Here is a 24036-nt window from a genome sequence, read left to right as displayed (position 1 = left end):
ACTTGCTCCCACCGTCTAGTGAAAGAACTCTCTCAACACCATTTCTGCATCGACAGTTAATGGGGTATATTGCGCATAATGTACTAAAAGAAGGATTTGTCCATATAGCAATGTAACTGTTTTTGCTTTTGGGACAATATTTCTTGTGTTGGAACCAGAAATGTTTTTTTTCAGTTTGGAGGTAGTTTGATTCCTTGAAGTGGCTGGTATTGGGCATTACATCTCTTTAAAGAAATACCTGGTAAGCTCTTTTAACTATTGTTTTATGCAGAACAGAAGAGACAAAAATGCAGATTTATGTAATAAATGCTGTTTACGATGAATTACATCCAGATGAATGATTTTATAAGAGACAGTTTGAAATAGCTTCATTTTTTGCATGTAAATATTGAAAAAGTAATCAATTTTCTTTTACTGGTATTACACATCTGACAAAGCCCGTTCTGGAAAGAGAGTGAGCATAAGAATGTATTTGTGGGGAAAAAAAGAAATGCACCTGTGCACAAATGCAACAATGTGACAGTGCACTTGTTAATTACAGCCAAGGCCCATATCAAACAGTGGGCAGATGAATGGCCTCTCTAAGACAGGTGCCACCTGCGGCAGTGCTGGACTCAGCCATGGAACATCTTGGAACAAAGAAATACACGTTTGTTGGCTAGCTTAAGTTAGTATTGCACAAAACTGCGGGCACTATATGTGGCAGTTTAAGGTGTGGTGTGTTTTGTACTGTGGTTGCATAAGATACCAATAAAAGTCGGGTCTGAACTACCTACTGCCAAACTAGGCAAGCAATTGTGCAGCGACTCTCTGCAAATGTTTTGTGCACTCTACTTTGCTTTACATTGTGAAAAGCTTGTCATTTGTTTTTCTTATTTTAATATCTTACATGATTGGAGTATGATTCTCATGACGTCAGGAGGGATTGGTGATCCATGTGTCAGTTCTGCTTTTGCAGAAACATTGAACGTGGATGTAGGTGTATAACCTGCTTGCTCCCCCTCTGCTCTTTGTATATTGAATGTTATAAGTTCTCCCTTGTTTATGTTTATGTGGCCACCTGCTATTTTGACCAAGCCATGAGTATTCCTAGAAACCGTACAGCTCAAATAGTTATTTTCGGTTGTACTTCCAATCTGCATACTTTGTTGGTTCTATCTGTAGTGTTGCCAAGTATGGGTTATATGGCCCACAAAATGGCTCTGCAATATCAGGGCTTATATGCTGTTGTTGTTGTGGTCTTCAGTCCTGAGACTGGTTTGACGCAGCTCTCCATGCTAATCTATCCTGTGCAAGCTCCTTCATCTCCCAGTACCTACTGCAACCTACATCCTTCTGATTCTGCTTAGTGTATTTATCTCTTGGTCTCCCTCTACGATTTTTACCCTCCACGCTGCCCTCCAATTCAAAATTTGTGGTTCCTTGATGCCTCAGTACATGTCCTACCAACCGATCCCTTCTTCTAGTCAAGTTGTGCCACAAACTCGTCTTCTCCCCAATCCTATTCAGTACCCGCTCATTCATTATGTGATCTACCCACCTAATCTTCAACATTCTTCTGTAGCACCACATTTCGAAAGCTTCTATTCTCTTCTTGTCCAAACTATTTATTGTCCATGTTTCACTTTCATATATGGCTACACTCCATACAAATGCTTTCAGAAACGACTTCCTGACACTTAAATCTATACCCGATGTTAACAAATTTCTCTTCTTCAGAAACGCTTTCCTTGCCATTGCCAGTCTACATTTTATATCCTCTCTACTTCGACCATCATCAGTTATTTTGCTCGCCAAATAGCAAAACTCCTTTACTACTTTAAGTGTCTCATTTCCTAATCTAATTCCCTCAGCATCACCCGACTTAATTCGACTACATTCCATTATCCTCATTTTGCTTTTGTTGATGTTCATCTTATATCCTCCTTTCAAGACAATATCCATTCCGTTCAACTGCTCCTCCAAGTCCTTTGCTGTCTCTGACAGAATTACAATGTCATCGGTGAACCTCAAAGTTTTTGTTTCTTCTCCATACCTACTCCAAATTTTTCTTTTGTTTCCTTTTCTGCTTGCTGAATATACAGAATGAATAACATAGGGGAGAGGCTACAACCCTGTCTCACTCCCTTCCCAACCGCTGCTTCCCTTTCATGCCCCTCAACTCTTATAACTGCCATCTGGTATCTGTACAATTTGTAAATAGCCTTTCGCTCCCTGTATTTTACCCCTGCCACCTTTAGAATTTGAAAGAGAGTATTCCAGTAATTATTGTCAAAAGCTTTCTCTAAGTCTACAAATGCTAGAAATGTAGGTTTGCCTTTCCTTAATCTTTCTTTTAAGATAAGTCGTAGGGTCAGTATTGCCTCACGTGTTCAAACATTTCTACGGAATCCCAACTGATCTTCCCCGAGGTCGGCTTCTACCAGTTTTTCCATTCGTCTGTAAATAATTTGCGTTACTATTTAGCAGCTGTGACTTATTAAACTGATAGTTTGGTGATTTTCACATCTGTCAACACCTGCTTTCTTCGGGATTGCAATTATTATATTCTTCTTGAAGTCTGAGGGTATTTCACCTGTCTCATACATCTTGCTCTCCAGATGGTAGACTTTTGTCAGGACTGGCTCTCCCAAGACCGTCAGTAGTTCTAATGGAATGTTGTCTACTCTCTGGGCCTTGTTTCGACTCAGGTCTTTCAGTGCTCTGTCGAACTCTTCACACAGTATCGTATCTTCCATTTCATCTTCATCTACATCCTCTTCCATTTCCATAATATTGTCCTCAAGTACATCGCCCTTGTATAGACCCTCTATATTCTCCCTCTATATACTTCTTCCACCTTTCTGCTTTCCCTTCTTTGCTTAGAACTGGGTTTCCATCTGAGCTCTTGATATTCATACAAGTGGCTCTCTTTTCTCCAAAGGTCTCTTTAATTTTCCTGTAGGCTCTATCTATCTTACCCCTAGTGAGATAAGCCTCCACGTCCTTACATTTGTCCTCTAGCTATGCCTGCTTAGCCATTTTGCACTTCCTGTCGATCTCATTTTTTAGATGTTTGTATTCCTTTTTGCCTGCCATTTACTGCATTTTTATATTTTCTCCTTTCATCAATTGAATTCAATATTTCTTCTGTTACCAAAGGATTTCTACTAGCCTTCGTCTTTTTACCTATTTGATCCTCTGCTGCCTTCACTATTTCATCCCTCAAAGCTACCCATTGTTCGTCTACTGTATTTCTTTCCCCCATTCCTGTCAATTGTTCCCTTATGCTCTCCCTGAAACTCTGTACAACCTCTGGTTTAGTCAGTTTATCCAGGTTCCATCTCCTCAAATTCCCACGTTTTTGCAGTTTCTTCAATTTTAATCTACAGTTCATAACCAATATATTGTGGTCAGAGTCCACATCTGCCCCTGGAAATGTCTTACAGTTTAAAACCTGGTTCCTAAATCTCTGTCTTACCATTATATAATCTATCTGATACCTTTTAGTATCTCCAGGATTCTTCCATGTATACAACCTTTTTTTTTATGATTCTTGAACCAAGTGTTAGCTATGATTAAGTTAGGCTTTGTGCAAAATTCTAACAGACGTCTTCTTCTTTCATTTCTTAGCCCCAATCCATATTCACCTACTATGTTTCCTTCTCTCCCTTTTCCTACTGTCGAATTCCAGTCACCCATGACTATTAAATTTTCGTCTCCCTTCACTACCTGAATATTTTCTTTTATCTCATCATACATTTCTTCAATTTCCTCGTCATCTGCAGAGCTAGTTGGCATATGAACTTGTACTACTGTAGTAGGCATGGGCTTCGTGTCTATCTTGGCCACTATAATATGTTTGCTATGCTGTTTGTAGTAGCTTACCCGCACTCCTATTTTTTTATTCATTACTAAACCTACTCCTGCATTACCCATATTTGATTTTGTATTTATAACCCTGTATTCACCTGTCCAGAAGTCTTGTTCCTCTTGCCACCGAACTTCACTAATGCCCACTATATCTAACTTTAACCTATCCATTTCCCTTTTTAAATTTTCTAACCTACCTGCCCGATTAAGGGATCTGACATTCCACGCTCCGATCCGTAGAATGCCAGTTTTCTTTCTCCTTATAACAATGTCCTCTTGAGTAGTCCCCGCCCGGAGATCCGAATGGGCGGCTATTTTACCTCCGGAATATTTTACTGAAGAGGATGTCATCATCATTTAACGATACAGTAAAGCTGCATTCCCACGGGAAAAATTATGGCCATAGTTTCCCCTTGCTTTCAGCCGTTCTCAGTGCCACAACAGCAAGGCCGTTTTGGTTAATGTTACAAGGCCAGATCAGTCAATAATAATCCACAAATCTTATGCAAAAATTTTATAGGCTAAATGTTTGAGAGTATTAAACTGCAAAATTTCAGAGAAGATATAGAGTCCTACTTTTAAAGTGTAGGGCATCTAAGACCACAATGCACAACAAGGTCGTCCCTGTCAATGGGGAAATGGTTTTTTTGCAGAATAGCATTCCACAGAAAGTACTATGAAGGGCTTCAGCACTTTCTGAGTATGAGCTGGCCCAATATCCTATATGCTTTATGATTTAGGGATGTTGGAAACAAAAAAGCTCTGGTTCACATGTAGTTTGATACCATTCAAGATTCAGTTGACTTTGAAAAAGCAAAGTTTGTCGTAGATGGATGATTTTTGTTGTATAGAGTGGCATGGGAGGCAAAAGAACTATTTTCTTACATAATTACGAATTATGCAGATTACATCAAGCATTGGTATGAAAGATAATCTGTTGTGACAATTGATAGGTCTGTGAAATCAGCTGAACAGTTGCAAAGCATCACCAAAATACTGCACCAGCCGTCATGCTGAATGAAATGTCAGTAACCAAGGCCTAGGGTTTGTTTTTGCTTATTTGATAGCACAACTTGAGGGTGAGCGCTTCGTTACTAAGCAAACCGCTGAGGACACCGATACTCTAATTGTAGCTACTGCTGTTGATATTGTTTGGCACTCTGTAATGTCATTGGGGAGGACATTGACTTGTTCATGATTCTAACTGCTTCAGTCCCATTGTCCCCCAACATTTTTGTAGTGAAGCCAGGCAATGGAAGACAAGACGTCATAGTCTACAGCACCCTCAATTTCAAGTTGTCTCAAGTATCGAAAGATAAACTTTCTGTTACTGTATTCCTTCAGTGGCTGTGATGTCACTTCATCATTTTTTGACAAATGAAAACAAATTCCTCAAGTCATTGGAAATGTAAAAAAAGTACAGAAAGCCGCAGAGATATTCAGCAATTCCAGTGCTTATCCTGATATGACTTATAAGTCTGGACAGAAGTTTATAGCAGCCAAATACTGTGAAGATTAAACAAAGCTGTTAAATGTTGTTCACTATTGAATCTTTGAAAGACATCATTCAACTTTACCTCATTGCCTCCTACAAAAGCAGCTGCTCAAGAGCCTTCTGGAGTATGTATTTGCTAGTGCAAGTGGAAAAATGACCTTTTAGATCCACTGCAATTAGGCTGGAAGCCTTCAAAATTCGACTTCTTAGCAGTTTCCACTTCCAAAGAAGCAGCAAATGCAGAACTGTGGAAAGCTATTTGTTCCACATGTGGCACAGGAAAAACAGCATTAAGTTTTGCAAAAAATGCAAAGGCCAATCCTGTTCCAGTGTTTCAACTGATATCCCTATTATTGACACTGATGACAGTGACACAGGTAATGACATTTGGGAAAAACAAATAAGAGATTTATTTGAGAATATCTGTACACAAGAAACAGAAAAAATTAGAGTTTGGACTCTTATCATTCAAGCGTATGAAGAATTAATACTGTAAAATTAAGAAAAACTGATGGTACATAACTAAACATTAATATTGTACTCCAAATTAACATTTTTTAATTACTTTAAGGCAGTTTTGTATAATCATATCTAACACAATTAATTGTTAATTGAATTAAGTTTCTTTATTCATAATAAGATGGTAATAAACCTAATGTATTTATTCATTATTATTCTTTTAAACCAGTTTTTGACTCATTATATAACATTATATTGTTAATTCCATAGTTTTCAAAACTTTTATCTTGATAATATGTCTGTCGGGGATTATGTACCAGTAGCAAAAAAAATTAAAAAAATTATTGGAAAAATTCGTTGAATGGAAAGTGGAAATTTGATTATGTAAATTGAAGGTGGAGCAGAGAGAAAGGCAAGGAAAGGAAAGGAAAGGAAAGGAAAGGAAAGGGACTATTGATGTCAGCTGCATCAGGACTTTATGCGAAATCAGCTGTGTTTATCGCAGTTGTGTGGACTGTCTTGGCTGACCCACATTCTCACCTAGCGCCACATATACGCAGTCCCTGTTCATGAGATTCTCATGAGAGGTCAAAGCAAGACGGCACGAATTCATGTAAACAGAAAGTTGACGTTGGTTGTTAATCGTATGATTTACATAATTTAATAATGGCAATTTTATGTACCAGATAGATTTTTTTGTCCAATTTTTTGACTTTTTGAAAACAAAATTTGACACACTGTAGCTTTTCTCCTAAATTTTTTTGTATGAAATTGGTCAGTTCCCAAACGCTGCACATGTCATGGCAGTGAAATGAATGTTTACCCAAAAGTGTGAGAAATTATCATTTTCTCATGCGGCTTTCAATAGGAAAATTTAATCAAACAGAAAAATTTTGGTACTCAGTCGATGCACAATTTAATGCTCCACATTTTTGATGACCTTCCCTTTTTTTGATTAAACACTTAGTTTCAGAGTAATTTGAAGTAAAAAAAGGCCCTGGTAAAGTCCAAAATTTTGGTAGTTTTCTTTTCACTGCGACTGAAGTTCAGCTCAGAAATCCGGGAAAATGCAAGTTACTCATATCAGAGCCCTACTTGGGCAATAAAAACAGGTTTCAGAATTCAACAAATTTTTGGAAGGCAGGCTCCTATTTGGAGCTAATTTTACTGGCCTACCTTGTCAGTACCACAGGTGGGTCCCTCTCATCCTGTGGGCTGAGTGACCTGCCCTTCATTTAACCCTCTCCAACCTATCCTTATCTCTGTCCTCAGAAAGGAACTATTAGTACTGAAAGCTAAGAAGTGTATTACTTTCACATTTGTCTGTCAGCTGTACTAAACATTTACTTCCTGTAGATAAGTACCAGCCAGTAATCCATTCTCATTATATAAGTTTTGTCAATTGAATTTTCCTTCAATACGTTGTTTTTAGTGTTCAATATGTAGTTTCATTGCGTTCACATTTGGTGTAGTATTTTACAAAACTGTAAACTGCATAGAATTTTTTAATCTGTCTACTCTTAAAAATAATTATGGGAAGTTATATTAAATATACCCCAATGTTAAATTTCAGAAGACTCAGAAGATGAAGAAATGGAAAATGAAGGAGCTGAAGACGATGCTGTTGATGGGGCAAATGAAGAGGAGGCAGATGATGATCAGGTAGCAATATACTGTATCTGAAGGGTATGTATGTAAATGTGGTATGTATTAAACAGAATGCCAAATAGAAGAGGAGAGCTATGTACAGGCACATAGAAAAGGATGATTGCAAACTGAAATTTTGGACAAAGTTCTCATTCATAGAACTCTCTCTCTCTCTCTCTCTCTCTCTCTCTCTCTCTCTCTCTCTCTCTCTCTCTCTCTCCCCCTCTCCCTCTCCCTCCCTCCCTCCCTCCCTCCCTCCCTCCCTCCCTCCCTCCCTCCCTCTCCCTCTCCCCCCCCCCCCTGCTGCCTGAAATAGAAGTCAAAGTCCAAAAGCTCAGTGAGTAAATATTCTCTTTCCTTATGAGTCTGTGTACTTAAGTGCCTCTTTTATTTGTTGAACAGTGAACAGCAATCTATATTTGTCTCCAGCCTAGATTTTAAATTGAGTTTGTTGTATAAAATACCCAGCCCTCCTTCCCCAACCCAAAAAACAAATTCAGAATTGTAATATGTTTTTTATAGATCCCCTGTGTCAGTAGCACTAGTGGTGGAACAGTAAAGGGGAAACACGAAGCGTATTCTTGCTCATGTTGCAGTTTTGGGTGGAGATTTTAATTTAACAACAGCAGATTGGTAGACTAAAATTATTAGGATAGGTAGCAGGAACAGAAAATCATGGAAAACCAGTCTGTGCTATATCCAAAATTTACCTCGACCAGTTAATCAGAGAACTAATCACGAAGGTAACATAGGTAATATCTTAAATCTATTGGTGACAACCAGAACCAAAATTTTAAACAATGGAAAATCCAGGATGGAATGTAACAATATTATTATTATTATTATTATTATTATTATTATTATTATTATTATTATTATTATTATCATTATTATTATTGTTGTTGTTGTGGTATTCAGTCCTGAGACTGGTTTGATGCAGCTCTCCATGCTACTCTATCCTGTGCACGCTTCTTTATCTCTCAGTACCTACTGCAACCTACATCCTTCTGATTCTGCTTAGTGTATTCGTCTCTTGGTCTCCCTCTACGATCGTTACCCTCCACGCTGCCCTCCAATACTAAATTTGTGATCCCTTGATGCCTCAGTACATGTCCTACCAATCGATCCCTTCTTCTAGTCAAGTTGTGCCACAAACCCCTCTTCACGCCAATCCTATTCAGTACCCCCTCATTCGTTATGTGATCTACCCATCTAATCTTCAGCATTCTTCTGTAGCACCACATTTCGAAAGCTTCTATTCTCTTCTTGTCCAAACTATTTATCGTTCATGTTTCACTTCCATACATGGCTACACTCCATGCATATACTTTCAGAAACGACTTCCTGGCACTTAAATCTATACCCGATGTTAACAAATTTCTCTTCTTCAGAAATGCTTTCCTCTCTACTTTGACCATCATCAGTTATTTTTCTCCCCAAATAACCAAACTCCTTTACTATTTTAAGTGCTTCATTTCCTAATCTAATTCCCTCAGCATCACCCGACTTAATCCGACTACATTCCATTATCCTCATATAAAATTTGCTTTTGTTTATGTTCATCTTATTCCCTCCTTTCATGACACTGTCCATTCCGTTAAACTGCTCTTCCAAGTCCTTTGCTGTCTCTGGTAGAATTACAATGTCATCGGCGAACCTCAAAGTTTTTATTTCTTCTCCATGGATTTTAATACCTACTCCGAATTTTTCTTTTGTTTCCTTCACGGCTTGCTCAATATACAGATTGAATAACATCGGGGATAGGCTACAACCCTATCTCACTCCCTTTCCAACCACTGCCTCTGTTTCATGCCCCTCGACTCTTATAACTGCCATCTAGTTCCTGTACAAATTGTAAATAGCCTTTTGCTCCCTGTGTTTTACCCCTGCCACCTTCAGAATCTGAAAGAGAGTATTCCAGTCAACATTGTCAAAAGCTGTCTCTAAGTCTACAAATGCTAGAAATGTAGGTTTGTCTTTCCTTAATCTAGCTTCTAAAATAAGTCGTTGGGTCAGTATTGCCTCACATGTTCCAATATTTCTACAGAATCCAAACTGATCTTCCCCGGGGTCGGCTTCTACCAGTTTTTCCATTCGTCTGTAGAGAATATGCGTTAGTATTTTGCAGCCGTGACATTAAACTGATTGTTCGGTAATTTTCACATATGTCAACACCTGCGTTCTTTGTGATTGGTATTATTATATTCTTCTTGAAGTCTGAGGGTATTTCGCCTGTCTCATACGTTTTGCTCACCAGATGGTCGAGTTTTGTCAGGACTGGCTCTCCCAAGGCTGTCAATAGTTCTAATGGAATGATGTCTACTCCCAGGGCCTTGTTTTGACTCAGGTCTTTCAGTGCTCTGTGAAACTCTTCACGCAGTATTGTATCTCCCATTTCATCTTTATCTACATCCTCTTCCATTTCCATGATATTGTCCTCAAGTACATGGACCTTGTATAGACCCTCTATTACTCTTTCCACCTTTCTGCTTTCCCTTCTTTGCTTAGAACTGGGTTTCCATCTGAGCTCTTGATATTCATACAAGTGGTTCTCTTATCTCCAAAGGTCTCCATAATTTTTCTGTAGGCAGTATCTATCTTACCTCTAGTGATATAAGCCTCTATATCCTTACATTTGTCCTCTAGCCATGCCTGCTTAGCCATTTAGCACTTCCCGTCGATCTCATTTTTGAGACGTTTGTATCCCTTTTGCTGCTTCATTTACTGCATTTTTATATTTTCTCCTTTCGTCAATTAAATTCAATATTTCTTCTGTCACCCAAGGATTTCTATTAGCACTCGTCCTTTTACCTACTAGATCCTCTGCTGCCTTCACTACTTCATCCCTCAAAGCTACCCATTCTTCTTCTACTGTATTTCTTTCCCTAATTCTTGTCAATTGTTCCCTTATGCTCTCTCTGAAACTCTGTACAACTTCTGGTTTAATCGGTTTATCCAGGTCCCATCTCCTTAAATTCCCACCTTTTTACAGTTTTTTCAGTTTTAATCTACAGTTCATAACCAGTAGATTGTGGTCAGAGTCCATATCTGCCCCTGGAAATGTCCTACAGTTTAAAACCTGGTTCCTAAATCTCTGTCTTACCATTATATAATCTATCTGATACCTTTTAGTATCTCCAGGATACTACTACTTCTTTTATGATTCTTGAACTAAGTGTTAGCTATGATTAAGTTATGCTCTGCGCAAAATTCTACCAGGTGGCTTCCTCTTTCATTTCTTACCCCAAATCCATATTCACCTACTACGTTTCCTTCTCTCCCTTTTCCTACTACCGATTTCCAGTCACCCATGACTAATAAATTTTCATCTCCCTTCACTATCTGAACAATTTCTTTTATTTCATCATACATTTCTTCAATTTCTTCGTCATCTGCAGAGCTAGTTGGCATATAGACTTGTACTACTGTCGTAGGCGTGGGCTTCGTGTCTATCTTGGCCACAACAATGTGTTCGCTGTGCTGTTTGTAGTAGCTTACCCGCATTCCTATTGTTTTATTCATTATTAAACCTACTCCTGCATTACCCCTATTTGATTTTGTATTTATAACCCTGTATTCATCTGACCAAAAGTCTTGTTCCTCCTGCCACCGAACTTCACTAATTCCCACTATATCCAACTTTAACCTATCCATTTCCCTTTTTAAATTTTCTAACCTACCTGCCCGATTATTATTATTATTATTATTATTATTATTATTATTATTAGTAGTAGTAGTAGTAGTAGTATTGTTATTGTTGTAATATTATTATAATAATACTGTTAATACCAAACTTTTTGACTGTGCAGTATGGGAAATCAGTGATAAGGTCATTACAGCATCACTGAATAAGGCTGTAAATAGAAATACAAAGAAAGGCAAGAAGATCTTTCTACTTAGAAGGAGCAAAAGTAATCAGATTTCAGGTTACCCGAATGGTTTGCATGAAAATTTCGACTCCAGCACTGACAGTATTGAGCATTAATGAACAAAGTTCAGGAATGCTGTAAAACGAGCTTTGGACAGGTATGCGCGGAGCAAAGTTGTGAGGCCTATAAAAGATCAGCTGTGGTTCAGTAACTGTATTAGAAAACTGCCATGAGAACAAAGGTAGCTTTACTGCAATTTTAAATGTAGCCAAACCCTCACAGACAAACAAAAGCTAAACAAAGCCAGAACCAGGGTAAGGAGATTCATGCATGAAACGTTTAATGAATTTGAATGCAAAGTTCAGTCTACCAACTTGATAGATTATCCTAAGAAGTTCTGATCTTATGTTAAATCAGTAAATGGATCAAAGCCATCTGTCCTGACATTATGGACCATAATGACTTTGAAATGAATGACGACACAGCAGAGGCTGAATTCTGAAGGTCTTTTTCCAACACTATTTCACAGAAGAAGACCACACTGTAATGCCTCCTTTCAATCATCGCACGAAAAACAAAATTGCTGATATGGAAATCAGTGGTCATGGCATAGAAGAGCAACTGAAATAGGTCAGCAGAAGAAAGACCGCTGGACCTGATGGGATACCAATACGATTGTACACAGAGTATGCAAAAGAACATGTCCCTCTGCCACCAGCAGTGTACTGTAGGTCTTTGGAGGACCGCAGTGTTCCTGATGATTGTAAAAAAAAAAGTTGTAGAATTTTAGAACATGTTTTATGCTCACAAATTATAACATTTCTGGAGACTGAAATTCTCTTCTGTAGGAACAACCATGGGTTCTTGGCAGGGAGAGGGGTGGGGGGAGAATAAAGAAATAAAGTTTGTGTGAAGACTATCTTGCTCTGTGCTCTGTTCATCTACAAGAACCAGAAAGCAGTAGATACGGGAAACAGGTTGATACCATGTTCTTTGACTTCTGTAGGAACAACCATGGATTCTTGCCAGGGAGGGGTGTGAGGGGAGATAAAAAAATAAAATTTGTGTGAAGACTATCTTGCTCTGTTCTCTGTTCATCTACAAGAACCAGAAAGCAGTAGACACAGGAAACAGGTTGATACCATGTTCTTTGACTTCAGGAAGGCATTCAGTACAGTTCTACACTGTTACCTAATGTACAAAATTTCAGCATATGGAATATCAGACCTTCTGTATAATTGGACTGAAAAGTTTATAACATGCAGAATCCAGCATGTCCTTCTGAAGAGACTGATGTCTTAAGATGTAAAAGTAACTTTGCACGTGCCCCTGGGGAGCATTATAGAACTATTACTTTTCACATTGTATGGTATATAAATGACCAATTAGATGACAATGGAGGTTCCATTAGGGTTTTCACAGGTGATGCTTTGTACATGGAGAAGTCATGATGCTGGAGAATTGTAGCAAAATGAAGGAGGACGTCCAGAGGATTGATGCTTGGTGCAAGGAGTGGTAACTGACCCTCAACATAAATAAATGTAAGGTATTTTGGACATAAACAGAAAAACCATTTATTACAAAATAACACAGCTCCAGAGCAGTCACTGGAGGCAGTCACATTGATAAAATATGTAGTAGTATGTGTTCAGAGTGATTTGAAATGGAACAAATGTGTGAAATTAATCAGAGAGAGGCATATGCCAACCAGAGATCCATTGCAAGAATCCTCAGGAAATATAGTCCACTGGCAAAGGAAGTAGCTTACAGAATGCTCTTTTGACCAGTATTTGAATATTGTTCATTAGTATGGGATCCTTACCAAATAGTACTGTAGGGGAAATACTACAGAGCCAATTCATTACAGGTTCATTTAGTAAGCATGAAAGCATCACAGAAATGAACAACCAGTGGCAGATGCTGCAAGAGAGGCATTCTGCATCATGTTGTGGTTATATGTTCCTGGAACAACCAACAAATAGATTGCTTCCTCCTACGTATGTCTTGTGAAAAGACCGTGAAAATACAATTAGTGAGTTGCCCACACAGAGGCTTTCTGGCTCTTCCTGCTAAGTACTCAGGACTGGAACAGGAAAGGGGGGGGGGGGGGGGGGGGGGGGAATGACTGTGATACACAAAATAACCTCTGCCACACACTGCAAGGTGGCTTGCAGAGTATATATGCAGATGTAGATAAACACTTTTTCTGTGTAGATGTGTTAAGTTTTATTTTGTAGGTGGCTGTCAATTTTGCAATAACGTTTGGATCATATGTCTGAGTATGTTGCCTTAAACTTTTTAAAGTATTTTCAAAATGCATAAGGTTCTGTATTACAGATCACTATGAATGTTAAGAAATATTGTCTATTTCCCAAATCTTTTCCATATTGCTCCAATACCCTCCATTATAAAGTTTCACATGTCAGTGAACATTTCTTCATTTGTACTGTTTCTGAGACTTGCATTTTCTATTTATAAAGTGCTGTGTTCAAAATATTTTTCTGTTACCAACTTCATTGCTCCTGATTGTGTAACTTTATTTTATGATTTTTTGAATTGCATAGAAGTAAAGAAGTCTTATATGTTTTATGTAATTCTACAGTCCCTGTCTTCTTTTTGTGTCCCTGGCAAACATAATGCGAAATTTTAGAGTGAGTACTACTAATGTTGATGAGTGTTAGACTCACAAAAAACCTTGCTTTTACACTTTTCAAGGGACATGAGGGAAAAAAAGGGCATAAACTGCGGGGAAATGTGAAATGTGGGAAATGACTTTAAGTTTTACTGGTTGTGTATGGGGCCCCATTTCCATCTTCATACTTTTGTGTGATATATGTAGACAGTAGGCAAAAAAAAAGAAATACTCATCAGAGAATGTTTATTTTTATTAAAGATTATCTGAATTTAATGCTTTGTTTAGCAGGTGACATGACATTCGCCGACACTTTAGGACAACAAATCACATTAAAAATAACGCACACCATGCGGCCGCCTTGTTGCTTTACGTGTTTGCAAAGCTAAAGTGATGCAGTCGGCAGTTTTATTATTTATATTTGATGCCTATGAAAATTGCATGTCAAGTGTATACTGCATTAAAGATATCTGTAAACTGCATCATTTTTAGTGTAACTTTCCTGCGAAAGGATGTCAGCAGATGTATATGGTACCGGCCATTTATCTTGCTGTTTTTGATTTTGTATATATAGGTGCATGTCATATCGTTAAGTGTGTTACGTGTGGCACTACACTACAGATAAATATGCCACTGCAGCCTTTATTTCACTCTCTCTAACTTAGTCAGCTCGCAGCCAAACTGGCACTTTCAAATCAACATAGGCATCGGGGCTACGACAGAGATCGGTGTGTATCCATAGCCAAAATTACAGGGAAGGAAACCATACTACACTTAAGCATTTTATGCACATATTTACAAAACATTAAAATGCACTTTATATTTATTATACTGGCCTTTCATTTGGCTGGTTTATAAACACGACATTAACAAATGAGTACTGTAGTTACTACTTTCTGGCAAAAAAATCCAAAATTGTGGGTTGCTTTAATTTTTTCTGATAAATTTTTAAAGTGTGGTTTTCGAGTTCATAAACATTATGGAAAACTTTGTCATTAACATCCGCAGCTAAAATATATTTTTGAATTGTTTCCACTGCTTCATTAACAACTGCAAATGAGGGAACTTCATTGTCCTCATCACTATCACTGTCACTTTCTGCGTTTTCTTGCGCGTGAAAGTCTATAATGTCGTCAACAGAAACACTTTCCACAGTGACAACATCATCGTCAATGTGTCAGATATCGTGAACCGGATGTTGAAGCTGTAGCTTTTCCCATGATGAAGCAAGCAGTTTCTCACCATTGTCGCCAACATGTCTGTTGCCTCAGATCCATTTCTGTTTTTGCCTTCAGTGAATCCTCAGAATTTGCGCATTCTTCTGTCTTCTATCAAAACAGTTACTCCCATCAGCCACCACGCCGAGTTGTGGTTGGCAGCGGCAGGATACAAATCCCTTTTTTTTCCGACTTAAGATTTGCTGAGTGGAGCACCCTGGTGTCACAAAAGTTAAACGTATAACGTACGTAAACACTACTTCAGGGCAAACACTGTGACTGCGTCATTTTATGTCAATCACGCCAGTTTTTTTCCTCCATGAACATTGTTTCATAAAATGTAAATCACGGGAAAATTACTTGTATGTTAACGTAAAAACAGGTGGGATGATATTGTGAACATAGAAAATTTGAAGGGAGTGATAAAACACTACTTGAATACCTACACCATGGCACTGTCATTTTATGTCAGTTACGTCAGATTTTTTTCCATTAACATAATTTTAAAAAAGTGTAAAGCACGGAAAATCTATGTTAGTGCAAAATCAGTGCAAATTGACAATGTGAACATAGGAAATTTGACAACTGCAATAAAAAATGTCATAAACAGTAGGAAAAAGTTGATTTCAGGAACATAAAAGCAAAGTTATTCTGCATATTGGAGTTACTTTGCATTTATGAAATGAGTACTGAATTGTAGTTACGAAGTGAGCTTTTATTTAAAATATGTTCCTATAAACATTGGCAGAAGTTTATAATTTGTAAGTGTAATATTATCAGTGATATTTACAGTATTGGTGGGAATGGGATTGGATTGGTAATCATGACACTTTGCTGCTGTCTGTTGTTTATAACACATTGTGAAGTTGCATAATTGTAAAATACTCACTTGGTGCTGAATTAATGAAAGACCAGAAAGTTACTACATTTCTCTAAGCAGTAATTGTATTGCTGGTAGATTGCATAAATGTCTTCCGTTCAAGAATTGCTGGCACTTGTAGTGGGCTGCACTGAGTGGAGCCACTCAACACATTCACAGTACACCTTCTAAGGTGGGTATGAAAAGTCTCACAAAATGGCGCTGATTGTGTTCAAGTTTGGAACAGTAATCTGTTGCAGTGCATTGCTTGACTTTTGTTGAAATATCTGAAGTTCCATAACACCTAAATAACTTCACTCATATGCCTATTATGTATATTCCTGTACAATGGAGAAATTTTAATTGAAAGTGGCTTGTCTAGTGTCAGTGGATAAATATGATATTTTAGTTCCTGTGTTGTTCGGAAGTATGATACAATGTTCCTTCAGACTTGTGTGCATGTCCGAAGGAAATGGCACTGTGGCGACTACTGCTGTTGTGAAACCCCTGAAATATATTCGCAGTTATGAATATGGACAACCATCAGCTGCTCAGCTGCATAAGTGAGTGACAACAGTGAAAATTTGTGCCGAACTGGGCCATGAACCCAGATCTCCCGCTTATCATGGGCAGTCACTTCACCATAAGGTTATATGAGCATGTCTCATGGCCAAACCCAAACTTCTGTATGCCAACAACCACACATCTACAATCTGCACTCATTCATCAGTTACGTATTTTCCCTCACAGGCAGGACATTTTAATTGAAAGTTGCTTGCCCACTCCAGTGTTGGTGGATAAATACAAAGGAACATTGCAGTGTACTTTTGACCAACACAGGCACTGCAATATTGTATCACATTGGAAACAGTTTAAGCCTCTGGACCTCTTGAGATGTTGGGAGAGCTGAGGCAGGGTGATGCATTTCACCTCTCGCGCTGTGAAAAGTATTCCAGGCAGTGATAATGGAGACAATGGAATTGACATTGTTAAATACATATTGCTAGCGTATTACACTAGGGACAGGCTTCTCAGTGTGGTTGAAAGTTGACAGCTCCAGCTATTGAACTTTTCATGCAGTAGCTCACTTAACAACTACAAATACATAATCATTTAAAACAACTCCAATATATAAACAAGAGCTCAGTGAAGTTACCTTGTCTACTCATGTAAGAGAACTGAACAGGGAGTGCTAGGGAGGTACTGTCTGCCTGCAGAATGAAAAGAAAGAGTACTTGTGTGTGTGTGTGTGGGGGGGGGGGGGGGGGGGGCGGCATCTCCTCATTCCATGCAATGTTAATACCTTTAGTGGAAAATAAATACCCATGAGCATGTGTGAACACTGTCGCCAGTGATTCGTAAGGCTCTTTGCAGAGGATCGGCTCAACTGTGTGAAACACCTTGTAGTTGTTGCTTCTTGTGACATAGGAGGGCAGATAGAGTGGGGACCTACTAAAAGGAGGGAAGTATGTGACCACAATCCAATAACATATCTTTGCTCTTGCTTCTTCTTTCCCATCCCTCCACCACCCTGTTAACCCCAGAACACAGTTTGTCTCTTAATGTGCATCTGCTGCACTTTGACTTGGTACATATATTTTAAATTTGTTCTTAACTTCCTTCATTTAACAGTAAACAGTAATTTTAGACCAATAAAACACTATTTTTTACTAATCTGTGATTTTTTTCCATCCCCTTCGGTGTGGCAACTATTAGTCCTGAAGAAAAATGAATATAACCTTTTTAATAGAAAGTTCTCTGTAGTTTAATTTTAATACTGAGAAAGACTTTTGCTAGAAGTTGCAGTCTTTGAATTATTCGAGAACATAAAAAGTGACCTTCCCCCACAACGTCGAACCCCACTGGTGGGAATTTTAGTATGTTGTTCATGACACTCTCGTCTAACGCTGTACAAAAATGTGGAACACAGTTTTTTAATCCTATTTGCCCAATTTTGGTCTGACTGGTCTATGGTGTTTCAATGTTTCTTATTTTCAGAGCCTTCTGTGACACACACCCTGTGGTTAAAGGCACATTGAATTGTGTACACATTATGTACCTTACTGACCTTGAACTGAGATTTACCTAACTTAAACTCTTTGCATTCAGAATTGTCTGTTGCATTAGGCTATTTAAAATGAAGTGGAAAGAGAAAGTATAAAATAAATAGGAATCGGTAATAAAAGGTAAGAAAAGAATTGAGTGAGAGGAGGAACAGAGAGCTTTGTGGCTTTATATTAGAGATGAAATGAATATCCAGCAACTCTCTGGTAGCCAGGCTGTTTTATTATCCGGATAGTAGATTTTCACTAAATTGTGAAAATTTCATGGAATTGAATTTATTTTACATGTGAGATACTCTAAAACATAAATAAAACTGCAGTACATTCAAATAAAAATACTGTTTATTAGTCACTTTGTGAAAAATGAATAAAATTAGGGCTGATATTGAACTAGATGCAAATTATGGTGAATGAACACCAGTTTCTCCGCAATAAGTGGTAATAATTGATTTTGCTTGTATTTATAAACAAGGCCAGCAATCAGAGAAATGTCTTTCTCTTTATACCCTGCTGCAAGGTACTGAAAGATAAATAAGGTGCTTGAAGTGTCACTGTTGTTGTTTAATGAAACAGACATCTGCTCCACTGAATTTTCCAAAACAGCTTCATTCTGCCATGCTCTTTCCATGATGCTCTGCATATATTTGATGGCTTTCTTCCAATCTTCATAGCAGATGTTCCTAACAGCTTCTTTTGTGAGTGCTTCTTATTCTTGGCAACGTAATCTTTAATTTTGGTCCTTATTAACTCTACTGGCTTGAAATGGAAGTGGTAAGGTGGTAGCCTAATTACTGCAAGCCCATATGTTTTTACCAGTTTGTTGATTTCTTACCTGGTGAACTGTGGAAAGTTACCATTTACATTGATGTTATGGTGCTAAAATCATTCAGTCATTTCTTCCTTTTACATGTCAACAACTACTGAATGATAAGAAGCATTAACTAGAACAGTTGCTGATAGTCTTTCCAGATTTGGCATTTGTGGTTTTTATGAGCTTCTATGTAAATGTGACATGGCTAATTTCATCATGGTAATTTTCTGTATTCTTTGTTTTAAGAAACTGAGGACTATTTGGGACAAAACTTTGTGAGGTGCCTGCATGAAGAAGAATAAGTCTACCCCCACTGCCGGAAGGCATTGCCAATGTTCCTTTAGTTGTTGTCTGTCTGGAATGCTTGACAACATGATTTGAATCGATGGAAGTTTCATCAAACCACACCACTTCGTCGATATTCATGCTGCAGATCTGCCTTAAAAATAATCATCACCATGAAGCTACATCATCCCTCTCCATCAAGAGCTCAAGGCACAGAAATGTCATTAGTGAAAGTCAAGGTTGTATCCTATGCAACTGGATCTATATTGATAATCTCCTGCTCCATGCGATGTTTTTCAGCAGAGGTTTTAATTTTCATTGTTTCTCCAGCTTTCCATTCTTTCTCGAGAATTCCCAATACTCACAGCTGTATTTGTATTCATAGCTGCTGCAGTTCTTTCGATTACCTTGTTAATAGAGAGGAGCAGGCCACCATTAAATTTTTTGTCTCAAAGTAGCTAGTAATAAGCAAAGCCATTTCCCTTGACTGCCCTCATACGACAATCCCCTGGTTAAGAGTTCAGTATCAAACAACAAATAACCTGTAACAATAATTACTAAACCATGAAAATGAACATAAATGAAGCCACAAGGTGCAGCAACCACCCAGGACATCAAGCTGCTTCAGGTGATTATTTGTGCTGCCTCAGGCTGGACCTTCAGTGATTTAGTTACAACTCACTGAACCTACTAGATGAAACATATATCAGAGTCGTACTTAGCCACTCAAGCATGTTACACCATGTTACCACCACTGTCATGAATGGATGCATGTGTTTTGCTTTGGTCGATATGCCTCCAATCTGCAGTAACTTTAAGCTTCCTTGCGATATTTTCTCCAGAACTGAGGACATAGGACAGACTTCATAGCAAGAGCTTGGTGCTGCAGTTGGAGCCGAGGAGACAACCAATCAGCTATTAAACTTTTTCCTTCATAAACACTGTCGTAGATGAGAGGAAAAATTTTTTGGGAAATATATGTAAGGCTTACATTTTATAAGTGGGCAAAGCTTATTCGAAGAGTCTTGTAAGTCTAGTCCTTTCTGCAGTAGATAATGCCTTATTGTCTAGTGCAGTTATTGCTCCCATTAAACTTATTGTTTATGTCATTGCATCCCAAAGCAGCTTCCTTTCAAATGATTCTCACATAGTCAATTGCTTTCTTGTTTATGTTGAAATTGAACTTATAGCGGAGTTTGCTGAAGACAGTGTAAGCACGGCAGTGGTTGTATCTTAATTACTTTCTTGAACTTTAATCTGGACATTTCAAATGATATTTCATAGCCAAAGTACATATTAGACAAAAAAAATATTTCATTGAGGTTAAAGTAAGTTAGGCATTTTCTGTTAGTTCAAATGTTTTTTTACAACTACATTCCACAAAAAATCTATGCATCCCAAATAAGTTTTATGTTTGACCAAATATCCAGGTGCCAGTTATATGGTTTATAGGATGGTCGGACATCTGGTATGCATTCAAAGAGCTATCTGTTTCATCTCTACTTCATGTTGATAGGTGAAGGGGATGGGGCAATTACATAGTAAGGCAGTGACTGCTGAGCATAGATGTTGTGTGCTACATGTTTGCATATAGTGCAAATAAATGAGGGAGAGGCTTACACCAGTTACAGGACTAATTTATTTATGTATTTATTTACTTATTTAACTTGAACAGATTAGGGCCTGGGTTTCAGACATATTGAACAGATTAGGGCCCGGGTTTCAGACATATACTATATCTTTTTCCTTACCGATAGTTATTTAAGAAATGATGATAATTTTAATATGACAAATAGCATTAATACAATTAAAAATGACTTGAATGTGTGTAAAAACAATGTGAATAAATAGTACTGACTAAGAACTACTACCACTACTACTGCTACAATAATAATAATGATAATAATAATAATACAAAATTGATGTTTTATTTTCTGATATAGCTGGTTCAGAGGGAGTGAAATTTAAGTAGACTGCACCAGCTAAGAGCACCGAGAAATGAGGATGATATGGTTGGAAAGAAGGATGTAATGGGGTAACGAGTGTGTACAGGGACAATGGTAGACAGTATTGTTGCTTCAGTAGGTAAGTTATTAACTGGGTTTGAAACTGGGCATGTTACTCAGTTCTTGATTTAATGAGGAGTTTATTCTAGAGTTGGGTTCATTCTCAGTAGAAGGACATAAAGAAACTGGTGGAGTGAGAGAGAAAGGATTTGGCTACAGTGGGAACTAGTCTTCTGCTGTGATGTTCAAACAGCAGCTTTAAGAGCAAGGAAAGATACAAGGGACAGTCTATGTTAATAAGACAGAAGAGGAGGCAGAGTATGTGGAAATCTCTGCATTTGTATGCACGCAGTCAGGATAGCTGTGCATGATGTTGAAATATGACTAATGAGTCGAAAGGCGCAGATACATAGAATACAAGTGTCCATAACCAATTCCAGATCCATAAGCTTCCCTGAGGAAGACCTTGCAGGGTAACATAATCAAATGTTAGGAGTATAAGGGTTTCTACAGGTTTCTTTTTAAGGTCAAAATGGAAGAGCTTTTTATATTTGTGTAGGGCAAGGAGAAATGCTGATGCCTTCTTGTACAGTGCAGCTGTGTACACCATCCAATTTACATTTTTATGTATTATTACTCACCAGCTGTGGTGGCCAAGCGGTTCTAGGCGCTTCAGTCCGGAACTGCACGACTGCTATGGTCGCAGGTTCGAGTCCGGCCTCGGGCATGGGTGTGTGTGATTTCCTTAGGCTGGTTAAGTTTAAGTAGTTCTAAGTTCTAGGGGACTGATGACCTCAGATGTTAAGTCCCATAGTGCTCAGAGCCATTTGAACCATTTATTATTACTCGTAGACTCTTGGCTGAGGGAGAGAAGTTAATATTTGCCCCATTTAGGATAAAGATAATATGGATTCCTGGTATCCCAGGCTAATGAGCCTAGGATGACCAACCAGGACCACTTGCTTGAGCTTTAACCTTATATTCTTTGCCCATTTTGATAGTGAACACAAGTCAGAATTGAGATTCTGGATAGATGTCTGCAAATGTATTGGTTTTGTCCTTAGTTTCAACTGGATGTCATCAGCATACCTGTGTGTGAAGTAGGACAAGGACAAAATTGCTGACACATCAGCCGCAAGCCATCATATGGTACTTGGCAGATGGTGCCTTATACTACTACTATTTATTCTCTTTCTTGTTCCGGCTGCAAATAGGGATGAGGAAAATTAACTATTCTTACGCCATGTGGTCCGGATGGAGGATCACAGATGGCCTCAGAAGCTCCTGGATTTCACACCTACAGGAAAGAGACTGCCAGGGAGACCCAAGAAGCGTTGGAGGGATAGACTCCATGAAGATTTAAATCAAGTGTCAATAGATGTGAACGGATGGCGGATAGCAGCAATGGACAGAATACAATGGAGGAGGAAACTTGTAGATGCGTGCGGTCCACTGGGCCTGATCAAGTAGTAGTAGTAGTAGTAGTAGTAGTAGTAGTAGTAGTACTATGCCACCATATGAGCTGTAATTTGTCTTTTCTTCATAACCCTTCTGCAAAACATACATTGGCAGCAGTAGACTTGTTCTGCCGTCAACTTCATTTTGCTGCTTCTGTAAATTTTCTCAATAGTGTTTCATGGAAAGAATGTCGTCTACCCTCTGTGGATTGAATTTTGGAGTCACTTCTGTAGTACTTGTGTCTTGATTGAACCTACCAGTAACAAGTATAACAGCATGCCTATGAACTGCTTTGATGTCTTCCTTTCATCCGACCTAGCAGGAATCCCAAACACTCGCACAGGACACAAGTGTTCTACATGCAGTCTCCTTTACAAATGAGCTAAAACTCCCTAATATTCTCTCAATAAATTGAAGTCAACTATTTGTCTTCCCTTCTACCATCCTCATATGCTCGTTCCATTTCATATCGCTTTTCTTCATTACTACCTCTCCTTTAACTTTGCTCAGCCATCCTGATTCCAACCAAACCTTTCCTTCCCGAGTCTCCAATATTTTTTCCTATTTTTTCTCTTTCTGCAGTTTTGGCTTCAACTGCTTTCATTTTCTTATGTTGTATGTAATTTTTCTCCCTTGGTGGATGAGTCCGCTACATACCTTTTTAAATTGTAAACAGTGTGCAGTGTTAACCTTTGTCCTTACACTCTATCTTCAACAACTGATGCAATGGAAAGTTGAATTTATTTAACCTCTAATAGTCCTTTATACAGACTGAAAAATTTCTTAATTCGCCTTCCCATTTCCTCTCTTTCCTTATAAAGTCTAAAAATTCTCAGCAATAGTCATTCTCCTATATGATACCTTGGAATTCCTGAGTTCTCTCTACATTTCTTGTGGTAATCTATTGCCCATTTTTAAGGTTTTTCAGTAATTGTGTCTGTCCTTTCATTTTCCTTAACCTCTCTTACTTCTTGCCACTTCATCATTTTGAGAGTTGGTTCTCCCTCAATACTTCCTTTTCTTTTTAACTAGTTCACTTGTCAGACAACAAAATTGTTGTTTTTCCACATTTCCCAGCTGCTTTATCCACACACTATCCTCACAATTTACTACATTTGTTAAATCTCACATTATTTCTATGTGAGTTAGGCTGTGTCATAGCTATGCTGACACCTCATCTTTTACCTGTTGTAGCTCATTCGCTTCATTGTGGAATGTAACTTCTCTCCTGATTATAAAGAACCGTAATATTAGTTTCACCTGATAATGTCCTTGCCTAATTTTCTTTCAACAAGCAGAGGCCAAATAGAAAATTCATTCCCAATTTTGGTAAAATGTACATAGCTTTTTTGAAACACACATCTTTTTCGAAACACACATCTT

General features: G+C 38.2%; 1 protein-coding gene across 1 annotated transcript in view; it reads left to right on the top strand.

Annotated features, from left to right (window-relative positions):
• The window catches only part of LOC126275159 (DNA-directed RNA polymerase I subunit RPA1), a 251192-nt gene that overhangs the window by 171394 nt on the left and 55762 nt on the right, over positions 1-24036 (top strand). Inside the window, exon 27 of the mRNA XM_049977174.1 lies at positions 7380-7468. Coding sequence (XP_049833131.1) covers positions 7380-7468 — 89 coding nt within the window. The remainder of the gene's footprint in view (positions 1-7379; positions 7469-24036) is intronic.

Source organism: Schistocerca gregaria, chromosome 1 (genome assembly GCF_023897955.1).
Source record: "Schistocerca gregaria isolate iqSchGreg1 chromosome 1, iqSchGreg1.2, whole genome shotgun sequence".
Taxonomy (NCBI): domain Eukaryota; kingdom Metazoa; phylum Arthropoda; class Insecta; order Orthoptera; family Acrididae; genus Schistocerca; species Schistocerca gregaria.
The sequence above is the reverse complement of the archived record's forward strand: the minus strand, read 5'-3'. Positions and strand labels throughout refer to the sequence as shown.